The following is a 17,629-nucleotide window of genomic DNA, read 5'->3' on the forward strand; positions in this document are numbered from 1 at the left end:
TTTAAACATAAATCAATTTGATCATATGATAATCATAGGCAGGAATGCTAGAACGTGCTTGTTCAATTAAAAATAATATGAAAATGCATCTAATGATCAAGTCATCATTTGAAGGAGACAGGGTTAATTTAATGAAAAGTATTTTTAATTGAAATTTTTCTGTTTTGTTATGGGTTGAGAAATAACTGTTTTAGATGGTAGAGAATTTTTATTAAAAAACAAAAGAATTGGATTCGGGTAGAAGTAAATTTTGTAGATGTAGCATTCAAATCTCATTAAGTTTGTGTAAATCTATCGAAGGTTTTTATTGAAAAATATTGTCACCTAATTTCTACATATGTGAAAAATATTTTGGCATGTTGTTATATCTGTCTTGTACACATAAATATACCAGGAAAAGAACTGGAAAGATTTTTGAAAGAATCACAATTATTCATCCTTATTTACATATACAATTGTATTTATATAAAGAAATGGAGAGTTGTATTTCTACAAAACTTGCCTAAAATACTAACTTGTATGAGTTGTCTGTGATAGATTATATATAATTTACAACATTTATTTTTATGAAAGTTTTAAATGTACATAAGATATATTATATATTTTTAAAATGTTTACAAGTTCAAGTTAGAGGAGTCTTTTTTAGCATTATTGTTCCAAGTTTTAGACATTCCATGAAATATATAGATTTTGTTAAGTAATAATCAAACTGTTTTCATATATAGAATCTCAATCATTCCGTCCATTCTATAGTTTCTTAAAAAGAAATCCAATTTACCTCTTGCTGAAATATTAAAAAGACTGATGTAACAATGTGTATATTCAGATAGAAACCATTCACAGAATAATCAAAGATTCTTTTACTTGTGGTGACAATCTAGGAAAAAAACATACTGTTTCAATCATATGATCTAAAAACAGTATACATGTACTTGTAATAAAGAAATGTAGAATTACCAGTGGTAGTTGTTTTGGTCTTAATTATCAGTCTTCAAGCAAGTTGGATAATGGAAATTCAAAGAATACATTATTCACTTAATCCATACAAAGTTGTTGCTTCTGAATTTCAAATGAACAGTTACCCAAAGCCATGATTAAGTTTGTTGATATTGAAGCATCACAATTTAGATTCAAGTTTGTTCAAATCTTGACAAGTGGGAGTAGGGCGTGTCACAAAAAATCATAGGGAACAAGAGGCCCATGGGCCACATCACTCACCTGAGTAAATTGAGTGATACAGTTCTTTTCCCGATTCCCCCTCTTTGTATACCTATCATGCCCCACTACCCCCTTCCCTTTTATGATTTTAAAACTTTAGAATCTACACTACCCAAGGATGCTTCCATATAAGTTTCAGTTTTCCTGGCCCAGAAGCTCTTGAGAAGAAGATTTTTAAAGATTTGTTCTACATATTTCTATGTAAAACATGGATTCCCTATTGTGGCCCCACTCTACCCCCGGGGGTCATGATTTTAAAATTTAATATCTACACTACCCAAAGATGCTTCCACATAAGTTTCAGATTTCCTGGCCCAGTGGTTCTTGAGAAGAAGATTTTTAAAGATTTGTTCTATATATTTCTATATAAAACTTGGATTCCCTATTGTGGCCCCACCCTACCCCCCGGGGGTTATGATTTTAACAATTTTATATCTACACTACCCAATAATGCTTTCACATAAGTTTCAGCTTTCCTGACCCAGTGGTTCTTGAGAAGAAGATGTTTAAAGATTTGTTCTATATATTTCTATGTAAAACTTGGATTCCCTATTGTGGCCCCACCCTACCCCCGGGGGTCATGATTTTAACAATTTTATATCTACACTACCCAAGAATGCTTCCACATACCCAGTGGTTCTTGAGAAGAAGATTTTTAAAGATTTGTTCTATATATTTCTATGTAAAACATGGATTCCCTATTGTGGCCCCGCTCTACCCCCGGGGGTAATGATTTTAACAATTTAATATCTACACTACCCAAAGATGCTTCCACGTAAGTTTCAGCTTTCCTGGCTCAGTGGTTTTTGAGAAGAAGATTTTTAAAGATTTGTTCTATATATTTCTATGTAAAACTTGGATTCCCTATTATGGCCCCACCCTACCCCTGGGGGTCATGATTTTAACAATTTAATATCTACACTACCCAAGGATGCTTCCACATAAGTTTCAGCTTTCCTGGCCCAGTGGTTCTTGAGAAGAAGATTTTTAAAGATTTGTTCTATATATTTCTATGTAAAATTTGGATTCCCTATTGTGGCCTCGCCCTACCCCTGGAGGTCATGATTTTAACAATTTAGTATCTACGCTACCCAAGGATGCTTCCACATGAGTTTCAGCTTTCCTGGCCCAGTGGTTCTTGAGAAGAAGATTTTTTAGTGACCCCACCCTATTTTTGTCTTTTCTTGATTATCTTCCCTTGTAAGGGGACTTGGCCCTTCATTTTAGCAACTTAAACTCCCCTTTACCCAAGGATGCTTTGTACCAAGTTTGGTTAAAATTGGCCCATTGGTTCTTAAGAAGTCGAAAATGTGAAAAGTTTACAGACAGACGGACGGATGACGGACAAAATGTGATCAGAAAAGCTCACTTGAGCCTTCGGATCAGGTGAGCTAAAAAGGAATACATAGAAAAACAGAATGTTTTCTGGAACACTGATGCCCAGTATTGGAGCTCTTTGTGAAGATTTTCTCAAATGCAATTCTCCAAGAAAAGGTTGAAGGATAAAAATTGTTGAAACACAAGAAGTCTTGTAACAAGGATTACACATGTAATATGAAAGACTAGCAATAACTGTTCAAAAGTTGGGACAAAGGTTGAATTTTAGACTCCAAGGTTAAGCTCTAAGTGTTGGAATTCTTGGTATTTAAGGTCAAAACTGGTGGAACTCAGATCATCTTATCACAAGGAATACACTTGTGAAATATATAAGCCCTACCACTAACTGTTCAAATGTTATGGCCATGGTTCATTTTCCCCAAAAGGTCAAGTTCAGGCCAAAATTGTTGGTTTTGTCACAAATAATTCATAGATATATGTGAAATATGAAGGCCCTGGACTAACTGTTTAAAAGTTATGGCAAAGGTCAAAGGTTTTTTTTAAAAGAAGGTTAAACCTCAAAATAAAAGTGTTAAAATGGTGAGTTCCAAAGGGATAGTCTTGTCACAAGAAATATATTATGTGTTAAATATGACAGTCCTAACACTAACTCAGTATTAAAATCTTCAAAGTTATGGCAAAGGTAAAGTTTTTCAAAAATACATGTAGATCAAAGTCAAGGTCAAAAATACTTATCACAGGAAATATACATGTCAAGTATGAAGCCCTAACACTATCCATTCAAAAATTAAAAATTGGTAAAACTTTGCAAAAGTAGATCAATCTCCTAGATCAAAGTCCAAAGGTCTAATATGTTGGTACCCAAAGGAAAGGTCTTATCACAAGGAATACATGTGAAATATGTACACCATAGCTCTAACCAGTGAAAAGATATTACATGTGTAGCAAGATAAAAGTTGGTAAAGGAAAGCAAACAGTAAGACAGTGCAAAAACTATATGCCCCTGAATCTTAGATAGTGGGGCTCATCTCCAGATGATGATCAGGAGGATATCACTGGCTCAGGTGAGCAATTTTGTCCATGTGCTTCCATATTTTTCCTTGCCCCATTTTGTTGCAGATAACAAGGTCTGACCATGCATTTAAATTTCTAACATTCTTCATAAATTGAACATTATACACCTTGACCTTGCAATATTATTATTATACCCCCCGCTTGAAAAGCGGGAGGGTATATCGTAATCAGTATGTCCGTCCATCTGTTATGCTTTGGGGTACCCATCTCTTATCTGCAACTCCTCTCATACCACTGAAGGAAATTTAATGAAACTTTCACAGAATCTTTATTACATATTGCCATTGTGCACCTCCTATTTTACTTTTTGATCTGACTTATATTTTGGATTTTCCAGAGCAAAACATGGACACTGCCATTATATTCATATGGGAGGTGGGGGTATCATTTAGTGAGCTCACTGCTCACAGTACCTCTAGTTTTGAACTTTTACAATTCCCGTTTAATTTGCTTCAAGTGAGGTAATTCATTTTTACACCTCAAGAAAATTTCCAGGATGTAGGTTGTCCAGGAAATAGGAATGCTAAACAACATATATTGGCACTGGTCACATAAATATAAATATAAAGTTAAAAAAATTAAAGTGTTTGTTGATTTTTATTTTTGTTTCTTTTTTTTTTCCAGTAAATTCATAAATGATACAGAATCTTTTTTCACAAGAGTTCATGTTGACAATATTTAACACGGACAGCTTTAAGCTTCATAGTCAGGGTTCTTCCTCAGTATCACAAATCCTTCCATGATGGGGCTTAAAGGTATATCTGATAAATAGTTAAGGATCCATCATTCAATTGATCGCTTATATACATGCATTGGCAGGCTAGCTAAAGAGATTTGTGAGGCAGTGAAAGTTTTATCCATTTCTCATGAAACAAGGAACATGTCAGCATAAGACTAAAAATATGTCCATAGGACATGAATGTCCCACTGAGGGTATATTAGTAAAGCAACATGAAAATTTGTACATGTATAAAATTTGATCAGAATATCTTGAATAATGATGCAGTTAGTATGTATCAGCATATGAAGTTTGACACTAATTTCATTAAAGTAAGGTCAAGGTCAAAGGAAATGCCAAGGTCAAAAACTGTTGATTCAGTTGAAAAGCTCTCATCAGTAAGTATCAGCATTTGAAGTTGAAAAAATATTAAAAATGGTTTCTTTAAAACTGACTTAAACACAAATGGATAAAAGTGAGGTCAAAGTCAAAGGAAAGGTCAAGGTCAAAAACGTTGATGCAGTTACATATCTCTCATCAATAGGTCTCAACATATGAAGTTTGATAAAAACATCTAGAAATGAATTAATTAAAACTGACTTAAACACAATTTGATAAAAATGAGGTCAAGGTCAAATAAAAGGTCAAGGTCAAAATTGTTGATGCAGTTGATTTGATTACATTAGTATGTATCAGCATATGAAGTTTGACACTGATTTAGGAAAAGTAAGGTCAAGGTCAAACATGTTGATGTAGTTGCATATCTCTCATCAATATGTATCAACATATGAAGTTTGATAAAAATATCTAGAAATGATGCCTTTAATTAAAATTGACTTAAACACAATTTGATTAAAGTGAAGTCAAGGTCAAATAATAGGTCAAGGTAAAATTGTTGATGCAGTTGAATTGCTTACATCAGTATGTATCAGCATATGAAGTTTGACACTGATTTAGGAAAAGTGAGGTCAAGGTCAAAGGAAAGGTCAAGGTCAAAAAATGTTGATGCAGTTGCATAGCTCTCATCAATATCTCTCAGCATATAAAGTTTGATGAAAATATCTTGGATAGTTTTTTGAAACTTAGCTTTGAACAGAGCTAAACGCAAAGTGTGACGGAAGGACAGAAGGACGGAAGACGGACATGACAAACACTATATGCCCCGTCCATATTCATGGCGGGGCATAAAAAAATGTGGTAAGGAAATGAATTCAACTTCATGTTAACTACTTCATAGAAAATGTGATATACAGTACACAGTGTATAAGAAAACAATTCTAGCACCCTCAACAAGGCATTTTTTCTAACTTCTATAATGAAATTAAGAATAAATTTATACTTATAAAGTAACTTTTAAGAAGTAAAAATTGTGATTTTGTGAAAGGATACATTCTTCTGTGGCCAGTTCAGCCCTCTCTCCATAAGCCAGCAACACAGGGGTAGTGTGGGTCTGGAATCCTGTTATTGTTTTAGGTTTACCAGCTTGTCCAACCACATCCACTGCCTGCAATGAATCTTATCCAGTTAAAAACTTGCAAATGAAAACCGTTGTGCACATTTAATACCCCAAACAACATAAACTATATTGGGTTTTACCTCATCAATATTATGGTTGAAGCTTGCTTTAAGAGCCTATACAGATATTTAATTTTTGGTAAGATATTTATCAGCAGCACAGAATTTATACAAATATATGTCAATTGAATCTTACCTGACCAACTCTAACATGAACAGGAAGAGGTCTCAGTTCTTCATCAAATGTGGTCAGCATCCTTGGTTGCATTGCAGATACAAGATGATATAAAATGTAGTGGGATTTTCCAAGAATTACTGAAAAAGTACATGAAGCTAGAATAATATTACAATACCAGGTATTTATATCTTCCAAAAATCATCCGATTTTCTTTGAATTAACACTTCAAACTCTAAGCCAATTCTAACATCTACAATGCTCATATTTAGGAACAATGTTTAATTTAAGACCAAACATGAAAAGAAACAATCACATACATGTTTTGACATCTAGAGAAGCTGTTAGGACGGCCATCAGTCCAGCTACTGCCACTGGGGACATTAATGCCTTGTCACTGTGGAACGGACAGAGGGTCAGGGTACCCTTCCCTAAGTGGGTCAGCCCCTGGGCCAGGCGCACCATAAACAGGTTGTTAGGATCCTTTGAATGGTAGACAGCAAGCTGACGTAGCATAGCTGCCAGTCTGGCATTATTTGTTCCTGGAAACAGGAGATTGAACTTAATACGGACAAACAAACTAGATTTTTTTTAAAGATTGTAAATTTTGGTAAATTTTATTTTTTACACTTATGTAAATCAGGTTACTTGACAATAAGTGATACATACAAAATAGTCATTTTAAATTTCCATAATTAATAGTAAATTTCTGTTTAAGATGAAAAAAGACAAAACATAATCTTTGTAAACAGACCTGCTCCAGCTATTCCCATTGCTAAGATAGCATTATGGGAGACTTCTGGGTCACTGTCGTGGGAGAACTTGCTGAGGGTGTCCAGAATTTGTAATTTAGGGTTGGATACTGATATCAGACCTAGAGCTAGGGGGACTGCTCTCTTGATGGCTGGCTCTCCATAACGTAGCTACATAGATTAAGAATATACATAAGTCACTATTACTGAATCAGAAAACTGTTTGCACCAAGAAAGATGGATGCATGAAACTTACACCCCAGTGGATATAATAATATCCATAAGAAAATAATTTTTATTTTTAATTAATGAATTACACTGCAAATTATTTATAATCAATAAAATTTTACCAAATGCCCAAAAGTTCTGAAAGACATTTCTGCTCCAACTTCCTCTCCCATAGAGATGAGTGCTATCCCTAGTACAGCAATACCTGGATTGTAAACATTTCTATGATTATGGTATGCAACAGAAGGAAATTATATCACAAAACTTGTTATTTAATATCTAATTTTGACCCCAATTTGTTCAGTGCAATACATAGAAATTTGAACATCCCATTAATTAGCCCCTACCCTGCTGTAGGGACAAGTCAGCATTTGGTGTCTCCTCTTTCTTGTCTTTATCTTTTTTCTTGTCATCCTTCTTTTCATTGTTCTCCTGTGGAGAGAAAAAATATCAATATAAATGGCACAGAACCAGAGATTTAGAAGCAAATTAAAATATTAAAGATCACATGGCTTTTACAATTTAGCTGTCAACTAAAAACAAAAGTATTAGGCCATTACAAATGCTTTAGAAAAAGAAACATGCTCATTTTGGCAGATTCACCAATTTTTTTCTTGCCAATTTCACTACTCTGTGATTTTGTACATTTCAACATGAAAAAAATATATGTACCTGATCTTTAGAGTCATCATGTTCTGAACACACATGTAACAAATGCTGGACTTTTAACACATTACCAGTACCTGAAATATCACAGACAAATACATCAAACACAAGATCTTTCATGTGAGCTTTCAGAACAGTGCTAAATTAGTTAATTTTTTCTATACAAAGGATATAAGTTACCTGCATATGCACAGACATCAACCATCATTCTGGCCATTGACTTGAGAGGTTCTGTTATCACATTTAATGCTTCTAATGTGGCATCTACAGCATCTTGCTTCCCTTTAGAGTAAAAAACATACATATCAAAATTTCATGAAAGAAATTGCCTCATGTTTTTCCTCAAAAACTTTTATACTAGGACTTACATGTAAGTGCAATTTACATGCTGCTAAGTTACAATGATTACAAAATGATGTTTAAAAATATTTTCAATACATTGAAAAAAAAAATGTAGCAATTCCTTACCAAGATAAGTAAGAGCCAGGCCCAGTGCGAGGAATTTTCCGTAAGTCTCCTTCAGATCGGATTCTGACCTCTCCATCATCGTCTGTAGGATTGTAGAGGTCACATCACCATTACAACTTCCTACTGAAATCATTCCACAAGCCAGGGCAGCCATTCCTATCACCTGTCAGGGGAAACAAATGTTTTAAAGTATATATATATTCCCAAAATTGGAAAATAAAATTATCTTATCTTATCTTATCTATATTCACAGTATGTAACATGCAGTTTTGAAGATAATACAGTAAAACTTGATTATAACAAAGTCACTGGGACCTATGAAATTACTTCGCAATATCCGTAATTCGTTATATCCATATAAGGATTCAAGGAATTAGTTAAATTTATAAAGCTGGGGAACCAAGATAACTTCGCTATATCCATAAATTCGCAATATCCATGTTCGTATTAAAGAAGATTTGCTGTACATATCAAGTTTTTGTTTTTGAAATTGATGACACACCTCCATGTTGGCTTTGCTATCACCCAGCACTGGCAGTATTAAGGCCAACACATCCTCTCTGTTGGACCCAGCATATGCTAGTCCAAGTCTGTAAAATTTATGCAATAATGATTACTACTTTTAGAAATAAGAAAGACATTTCATAAAGGCTATAACAGGCTTACAGAATTTCCCAACATTTCATAATTATCTTGATCTATTTGTATCAGTTTAATAAATATCAAAACCTGTCTGCTTACCCTACAATAGCTCCTATCTTCATTATACTTGTATTATGTGTGACATAATCTGACAGTAAAGCTAGGGCTGGGTCACACTCGTTCCTCACCCCCGAATTCACAATACCACAGGCTAACAATGCACCAGCCTACAATTAAATAATACATGGAGCTTAATTTCTATTCAATACTTCAGAAATTGTTAATCATATTGGAGATTTCAATCATTGATGCCTTAATTGGGAAGGTCCAAGGACCTACCTTTATAAAGTCTTCTGAAGAGTATAAATATTTATCTATCTGTGTAAGTCCACTGTCCACATCCCACAGGAGCACCAAACCCAGAGAGGCCGTAGCACTTAACATACCTAAAAAGATCAAATAAATAAATATTATTTACGGGTGTCAACAATCTGAGGAACTAGAACAATAGTTATACACATGTAATGTCAAAGTCAATCAAGTCCAGGAACAAACCTCTTAATTAAAAGATGGCTATAATGAAAATGATAATTTTTAAAAGTTTAATAAATTATTAACCACTTAACAATTTTGTATAGTTATATGAGATAAGATAATTACACGGGGGTTTGATTTCTGCTTTGACACTTATGTAAGCAAAATGAGAAAATGTTTACCATGATCTTTGTTTTTATGTAACCATTTGTTTCCATCTTCTTTTAATATTTTATCCTGGCCAAAGCCAGCATTTACAAATCCATTAACAAATGAAGCAGCTAAGTTCTGCCGTGCAGAGTCCACACTTGAGGGTCCTAGGGTACTCCCTAAAATAATAATTTATCGCAATATAAAGTATTTATCTTTTTACTGCATAACATTGTAAACATTTAGAAAACACAATATTTGAACATCCAATTCAAACTTGTAAATGCATTCTTTTTTTTTCTAATGATACTTAAATCTATTTTAAAACTTCACTAAAAGTTACCTCAAATGAATTTGTGAGAATATAATACTTACTAGTTTGTTCTAAATGAGATTTATATATATCCTCAGGTATTTTGGGTTCCATAATATCCAACTGAAAGGAAATAATTAATATTTATTGGCCAAATCTGCCTCAACAGTAACACTAACTCATTGTTACACATTATCAATATTTGACTTTACCTCCCTGGCTAGTGCCATGAAGTTGTTGTTGAGATTGGCATTAGACATTATTTCTGTTAGTTCATCATATTCCTCTACGTCATCACTAAGTTCCAGGAAGATCTGCTGACGTCCCAACATGTAAGCCAACTGTTTCTGCATTAACCTGCAAAGTGAAGCAAAGTTTGTCAGAAAGAGTGGATGCTCACACTGGCAGATGCATGTGGATTTTTTTTTGAAATTTTATTACAGCTTTTACAGTTGTATGAATGTACTTTATAGCATGAATGCCTATTCAAGTCAGCAGTGGTCTACTCCAAGTTAAAAACTCGATGAAATACATCATACTTACAAGTCTTTACAGGATAGGAAGATTTCTTCAATGAGTGCCATGTCATTTAACTGCATGGCAAAACGGAGAGCTTGTGGATACTGATCAAATTTTCTGTATAATTCTACTGCTGTCTTCATCAAAGTTGTGTTCTCTGGATCTGGTACATAGGGTACACAACTGAAAATATATAAAAATATTTAATAACTTTACACTAGCAGATCAAATCTGAAGGTTTTACATACATATGTAAGACAGTCTGTTTCATTGCAGATTACTCTCTTACAGTCGGTACAATAAAATTCTTTTTTTTTTTACCTTGTAATCTAAAGACACACAAAGAGATAAGCATTTTTGTTGACATTTTTACCTTGTAAGATACAGACAGACTCTTGGATAAGCATTTTCGTCCACGTAATTCTTTAACATGTCCAGCTTCTCTATCTCCATCAACAGATCGCAGGCCTCAGCCTCAGCGTTGTGGTCCATGTGGTAGGGGACGATCTCCTTGGTCATCTTCAGGAGTCTGTCTCTCATCTCTGTGTTAGATTCCTCTGTATCCTGCCACTCATGAGCTACCTGTCCCGCCAGATGTCTGTAAATATATAGGACAAACTAGACACCTCCCACGCATCAACAACCAAAGCTTTCAATCAATTATCAATCACTACTGTAAAATCACAAATTTTCATGGGGGTTAATTAACCTAATTTTCCTTGTTTTCGAGGTATGGAGAGACTCTCGAATTCATGACCATCTTGAAATGTAAAATTTTTTATGCATTATTACTCAACACTTCTCCAACCTAGAATCAAATTCCCACAAACCAATATTTCTTTCTCAAACCTCGAAAATTTGACCCCACGAAAATAAGTGATTTTACAGTATTTTGAAACAACAAACCCAAGCAGGTATATAATTTTTAAGTCTTGTACATTATTTATGGACAGTTTCTTTTTTAACTACTTTAAACTTTTTCCTTATATCTGCAGGAGTAAGAAATAAAATCAGCGCTCGAGCTGCGATTCGCCATTTGCGCCAATTGCGAATTTTTTTCAGAAGTGGCGAAAAAAAATTGAGAAGTGGCGAAAATGATTTTTTGCAATAAAATGTATGTAAAATGTGTCTTGTGTTTTCATTTTTTACCTGAGGCTGTTTGTTTATTCAGCCAGACTGTTTTCACAGTCATGACACGTGCGACCGGAAATTTCTCGTCGCTTCAATGAACACACTGTGTACAGGTAAACTAGGAGAGACAATAGCACTGTATACAAAGTGCTAATCGAAAATCTACTTGATTTGGATCACTAGCTATATTTGTTTGGATCATTCGAAGATTCTGTCTGCAGATTTAGACAAAAAATGTCTTTTATGTTCGTTTTCTTACTAATAATAAAACTACTTCAACCAATAGGAGACTTCTTCTTGGTATATTTAAAGATTATCATGTTTTTGTGTTATATACCCCTCCTTAAACATCGGTAGCACGCGTTTTTCACGCATCTGATGGTCATTTTTCGACTAATCATCCACTGGAATGGACTTCTTACATTATTTCAATAAAACATTTATTCTAATGTTTAATATGAATGTTTATCAAACGTAAGCTATCAAATTTGACCACAAGGTCTTTTTTATATCTTGAAAATTACATCAAATATGCACCCACCCAACTGTTCCAGGGCTATTTTAGGTTTGCGTAGAAAATATACAGAAAGCTATCTTTGTTGTCATGACAGCTATACTTTTTTTGAGTATACATATAACATTTAGGCCTAGTGCAATTAGTAAAATAATTTATTGACAGTAATTTGTGTTTACAACAGTATTGTACAACATTTTCTTCCCCAGACTCCTCAACATTGGCCCAGTCCATAGGAGATCCATGTTCATATGCTCACCTTGAGCGTTTTATGCTCAGTCAGTGAGTGTGAAAGGAGAGAGGGTTACACTGTTGTCCATAACAGTTAACATTAAAAGATCCCAACACAAAAACCCTACTTTATGGTTGGGGAGGGGGTCAGCTTAATTGGTGGACAGGCTACATTCTTCCATATATATTCTCATTTTTTTCTATCAACTTTTCTATTTTTTCTATCAACTTATGACTGTCATTCATCAACAAAAACATACCAAATTAGGGATTTTAATGTCGCTCACCAATTTACTATTGTAAAATTTTAGACAATTTTAAAGATCGATTTCAACTCTTATAGACTTTACCTATACACATGGTTTTGTAAATACATGTATTTAGTGGTATATATGTGCATTCAGTTTTTATATGAAAATATAATGATTAAAACGCATTCAACCTCATATCTTAATGCCGCTACATTCATTTACAAATTTCAATTCAGCCAAATAAGCGTTAAGAAGAGATTGCATGGAATATTAAGAATGTTTTCATGTAATAAAAAGAAAACAAACGGTTACCACATTTCTCGAAGAAATGCATGGATTTTTTTTTTCATAGAAATCATAGCATATCCCTGAAAATCAAATAACTTCCGTTACTATATTCTTTTATCGTAGACGACTGTTAAGAGTTTGTGTTTCTTGGGGGGGGGGGGGGGGCAAAGTTATTTTGATATGGTTACATTAATATTCTTAAATTTTAGTGAATTTGAAAAACTGATCAGGTCTTCATCCCCTGACCTATATCCGCTTTTCTTCATCTGTCTATGGGGATATAATGCCAAATTTTAATTAAACTTTTATCTTCATAGATTCTGTTTCAGATTCTAAGTTTTTAAGTTCTGATGTCTGATGGTAGTGTGAAAATAGGTGAATTTTTTTTAAAAAATTGCATTATAATCTCTTTATCATAGATTTATAAAAGAGAGAGAAAAAGTGTAAAAGGCGAGGACAATCACCCGCTCTATGACGGAAAAGTTTTTGTTTTTTTTAAATTATGTTGTCGGTAATGTCATCTCCAACATATTTGATTCATATATTGTACTGAAAGACATATTGACTAAAAATTGTTTTTAAGCTTATTTAGTGGAAAATGGGTACATTTATAAAAACGATTCTAGCCATAAGAATTTATTTTTGAATATGAATGGATCAGGTTTCTATTCTAATTCGTATGTTTAAATTACGGAAAAGTAAACGCATTGTGTGTTTTTTCTAAATGGAGTCAGAACCCATTCTATTTAAAAGTAGAATATTTCTAAAATTTATGAGAAAGTGAGGATAATGAGCATTGATTTATGTCGAAAAATTTAGAAACAATACAAATATGTGAGCAGGGCATAATAACAGAAACCCCCCAACCCCCCGCAACACCAGAGATGGGAACAGGTGCCTAGGAGGAGTAAGCATCCCTTGTTGATCGGTCACACTCGCTGTGAGCCCTATGTATGGATCAAGTATACATGTACTAGTAAACGTTGCATTTTTCGTAATCAAATTTAGTATAAAAACAAAGATATAACAGTTTAGTGAAGGAAGAAAGCCAAAAAAACGTCCCAAGATGAATTAAATGATAGGTGGGAAAAAATTGTTTGTCTCAACGAATTCGTTTATTTAAAGCAAACTGACACACAACTTCAAGAAGACACCGTAGCATATAGTGGTTATCGAGAGTTCGAATAGTTTGTGAAGCCCTTTTTTCCGTTTTACGTACCTTTAAAACATTTAAGTGAAAGTATATAACGTGTATTTATCAATGAATTATTTAATGACATAAACTTGAGAAAGTGTCTTTGGATTATACCTCCTATGTACGCCTCCGTTCTTCAAGAAGTATTCCGGGCAAATCAAACATAGCTTTTCTGTATCAATCGCGACAAAACGCAAATCAAGTATCGCACAAACACCAGCAATGATAGCACATTTCATCAAATTCTATAATTATTTAATTCTGCTTAACTCCTTTCGACTAATAAATGTTTCTCTAGTGATTATGAATGCCAATATCTTTTTCAAAGCTGTTTAAATCGCGATAATTTTATCAAAAAACAATAAATCTTAATTTCATGCAAATCACAAAAAGGACCCGAAAAAAGTGTAGCCATCGCAAAAATATGCTGCAAACATATAATAGCATTCACTCAAAACAAGAATAGCTCAATCTCTCTAAAAAGAGTAATTTATAGAAATCAGATAATGTTTCGTGAGTGAATTGAGGCGAAAACTTATATACAATAACTTTAACAACAGATTATAGTTTGAAAAAATTAAGAACAATTGAAATGATTCAAAATGAGCGAAAATCCCATATTAACTTAGTAAATGAGAACGGTATTGAATTTCTAACATGTTTCCACCTAAAATTTTTCTCAAATAAATTTACATTGATTCTATAAAGGTTTAAGAGGTTTCCTAATTTCTTAAAATTACTTTTACCCATATTTTGCCTGTAAATGTTTCTTTTTTACCCACAATGCATCAGAGTACCCAAAGCAATATAGCGAGTGATCCAAATCAAGTAGATTTTCGATTAGCACTTTGTATACAGTGAATAGCATGAATAACCCCGGGCAATTACCGAGTGTTGTATATTGATTGGAAGCTGTGGTCAATTAATTGGCAATCAAATTCTCACCCATTATGATTATCGTCTTCAAATTAGTGTCAAGTTCAAATCTTAGACCCTGTGGTAGCGTGGCTCATTAAATTTGCCGGATTATCCTGATTACTGCATAGGCATCGATTATGTTGATGTGCTGTTTATTTACGTCCAAGCTTGTTGATAAAAATATTTTAATTGAGATGTGTTTGTCTTTACTTTTTGAAGATGCGGCGAATATTTTATAAACAATAAGTCGGTGGCTATTGATATGTACATAGCAATTTACATTAATAATTTTCTTTGAAGTTTAGTACGTACCAGTATAAAAACGCCATGCCAATTCTACTCGATACCCCATTATTTTTTGGCATTTGGCTTGTCAAAATGGGGAAACGCAAACTTTTAGATTCTGACTCCAGTCAGTCTAAAATTCAGAAATTGTCCATGTTTGGCTTTACTTCCAATTCGGGGTCTGATCATTCAACCCCAGCTTCTCAAACTTCGCCAACAGTCCCAAGTCCAAAACCTTCTACACCAAAACGTAAATTTAACGTCAGTTGGAAATTTAATAGGGACTGGTTAAGATATGATTCCAAATTGGGCATGATGTTTTGTGACATCTGTATTTCGGCCAATGTACGAAATGTTTTTACTGAGGGTACAAGCATTATGAAGAAAGAAAACGTAGTCAAGCATGAGAAGGGAACAGGTGCTTATCTTTTAATAGTAAAATAAATTGCAATTTTTAAATATAAAGATTTTTTAAAATTCTACATATATAATTTACCAACAATTTTTTAAAAGATTTTTTTTCTATATTCTACATATATAATTTAGAATCAAAGGATAAATAAATAATTTAAAAAAAACAACACAATAAACCTTATTCTACGTAAAATACTAAATTTTTTTCTTTTCTATTAATTAGGTGACAATAGTCACTCTGCAGCTCTACAAAAGTCCAAATCTGCTGAAAACATGGAAACTGTCAGACAAAATGCCCTCTCCAAGAGTAAATCTGCAATTATATCTGCCCTTCGAAACACCTACTTTGCTGCATCTAATGACCTGCCCAATTCCATGGTTCCCAGACTAAACAATCTATGCATATCCCAGGTAGTAATTAATTCCATCATCATTTTCTTTCAAAAATTAAAATTAAATTTGTATCAATCTGAATCTTCAATTAAAATCTATTTAAGGTCTACTTAAATTAAAAAAACTAATTTTTTGTTTATTATTTTTAGGGCAGTTCTCAGCTTAAAGATCTCAATGTTGATTCCCATACAACATATGAGAGTAATAGCAGTGTTCAGGAGTTTCAGCAGTCGTTGTCCGATGTGATTCTTGATAGGCTCGTAGATAGGGTTAGGGGTAGCTCTGTATTCAGTGTAATGTTAGACGAGTCTACAGATGTCCCAGTTCACCAGAATCTCATAGTCTATGTTAGGTTTTTAGAACAGATAGGTAGTAGGGTAGTTCCATCTGTAGACTTTCTAGGCATTAGGCAGTTGTCAGTCGCAAATGCAGAGGCAATTTCTTCAGAGTTGATAGGTTTGCTTAAGGATAAGGGATTAGACTTGGATAGGTTAGCTGGTGTTTCAACAGATGGGGCTTCTGTGATGGTAGGGTGTAAGAGTGGAGTAGTTACTAGGCTTAGAGAAATGTATCCAGGTATCTTAGCAACCCATTGTATAGCACATAGGTTAGCACTTGCATGTGGGGAGGCAGCTGATAAGGTCACTTACTTAGTTAAGTTTCAGGCAGTTCTGAATGATTTGTATAAGTATTTTGAGAGATCTCCTAAGAACATGGCTAGGTTAGAGAAGGTTCAAGGAATCTTAGATTGTAGCAGGGGCACTAGGCTCAAGCAAGTTTCCCACACTAGGTGGTTAAGTTTTGAGGGTAGTGTTCAGGCAGTAGTAGACAATTATCAGAGTGTAGTTGCAGTCATGTTAGAGGAAAGTTCTGCTAAGGCATTAGCTCTCCACAAGCCCATTTCTTGTTACAAGTTTCTGTATGTTGCACACTTCTTAGCTGACGCTTTGAAGCCATTAGCTGTGTTGTCAAGGTCATATCAAAGGTCAGATCTAGATTTTACTGAGGTCAATTGCCTTCTGCATTCAACTGTCAAGGTCTTGGACAATTTGATTGGCAACCCTGGTGGTAACTTGTCTGCCTTTCTGCAGCATGCTCCATCTGAGCCAACTCTTGATGAATCAGGTCTTTACACATTTGAGTTTCAAGGTCACATAGTAAGGGATAGTCTAGGACAAAGGTCAGAGGCAGTTAGGGCATGTAGCACTTTTATAGAGGGTGTTAAGGCTAGTTTGCAGTCTAGGTTTACTGATAGGGGTGATGCTTTGGTTTTGTCAGCTTTGAGTAGGTTTTTTGATCCTCAGACAGTTGTTGATAGGACTCCTCCTTCTGAGGACATAGATATCATAGCAAACCATCTTTCAGTATGTAAGGTAGCCAAGGTCAGAGATTGTAAGGATGAGTTAGGGAGTTTTGTAGAGTTCTGCAGGGCTAAGGTAGACTCAAATTCTAGGGTAGGGTCTAGCAGCTTAGATATTTGTCAGGTAGCATTTAGGGCTAGGGCAATGTTTCCCATCGTGGCAGCTGCTGCTGAACGCCTGCTCACTGCTCCTGTCAGCACTGCAAACTGTGAACGAGGTTTCAGCCGGCAGAACCTAATCAAGACCGATGTGAGAAACTCCCTGAAAATTTCCACACTTGAAAACCTTATGAGACTTTCCATCTCCAGCAAATCAGAGGAAATGGACTATGAGGAAGC

General features: G+C 34.3%; 2 protein-coding genes across 2 annotated transcripts; one reads left to right on the top strand and one right to left on the bottom strand.

Moving 5' to 3' along the window:
- Positions 1-4,208: 4,208 nt before the first annotated feature.
- On the bottom strand, positions 4,209-12,200 carry LOC134255756 (26S proteasome non-ATPase regulatory subunit 2-like). Its single transcript, XM_062738272.1, has 19 exons — positions 12,135-12,200; positions 10,684-10,928; positions 10,335-10,493; positions 10,004-10,148; positions 9,854-9,914; positions 9,511-9,657; positions 9,134-9,240; positions 8,894-9,021; positions 8,655-8,742; positions 8,153-8,315; positions 7,865-7,966; positions 7,691-7,761; positions 7,366-7,450; positions 7,141-7,223; positions 6,793-6,961; positions 6,359-6,580; positions 6,060-6,178; positions 5,738-5,852; positions 4,209-4,391 (listed from the first exon to the last, which is right to left on the bottom strand). Exons 1-19 carry the CDS (start codon positions 12,198-12,200, stop codon positions 4,324-4,326), a joined length of 2,343 nt encoding a protein of 780 aa, XP_062594256.1. The 3' UTR covers positions 4,209-4,323.
- A 4,026-nt stretch (positions 12,201-16,226) lies between these two features.
- On the top strand, positions 16,227-17,540 carry LOC134255761 (zinc finger protein 862-like; the record flags this gene model as incomplete). The annotated part of the gene is made up of 1 exon (XM_062738284.1): positions 16,227-17,540. A coding segment is annotated over exon 1 (1,314 nt), but the record flags the coding sequence as incomplete, so codon positions are not given.
- Positions 17,541-17,629: the final 89 nt, after the last annotated feature.

Source organism: Saccostrea cucullata, unplaced genomic scaffold (genome assembly GCF_032062105.1).
Source record: "Saccostrea cucullata isolate Sc308-1 unplaced genomic scaffold, CSIRO_AGI_Scuc_v1 ctg13207, whole genome shotgun sequence".
NCBI lineage: Eukaryota > Metazoa > Mollusca > Bivalvia > Ostreida > Ostreidae > Saccostrea > Saccostrea cuccullata.

What these genes read in the sequence shown, in the direction of transcription:
- LOC134255756 (XM_062738272.1), bottom strand. Translation starts at nt 12,200, where the DNA reads ATGGATCTCCTATGGACTGGGCCAATGTTGAGGAGTCTGGGGAAGAAA. An exon ending in CTTCAGAAGACTTTATAAAG is followed by an intron (nt 9,022 to 9,133) that starts GTAGGTCCTTGG and finishes ATTTAATTGTAG; the next exon opens with GCTGGTGCATTGTTAGCCTG. An exon ending in TTCTCTAGATGTCAAAACAT is followed by an intron (nt 6,179 to 6,358) that starts GTATGTGATTGT and finishes GTACTTTTTCAG; the next exon opens with TAATTCTTGGAAAATCCCAC.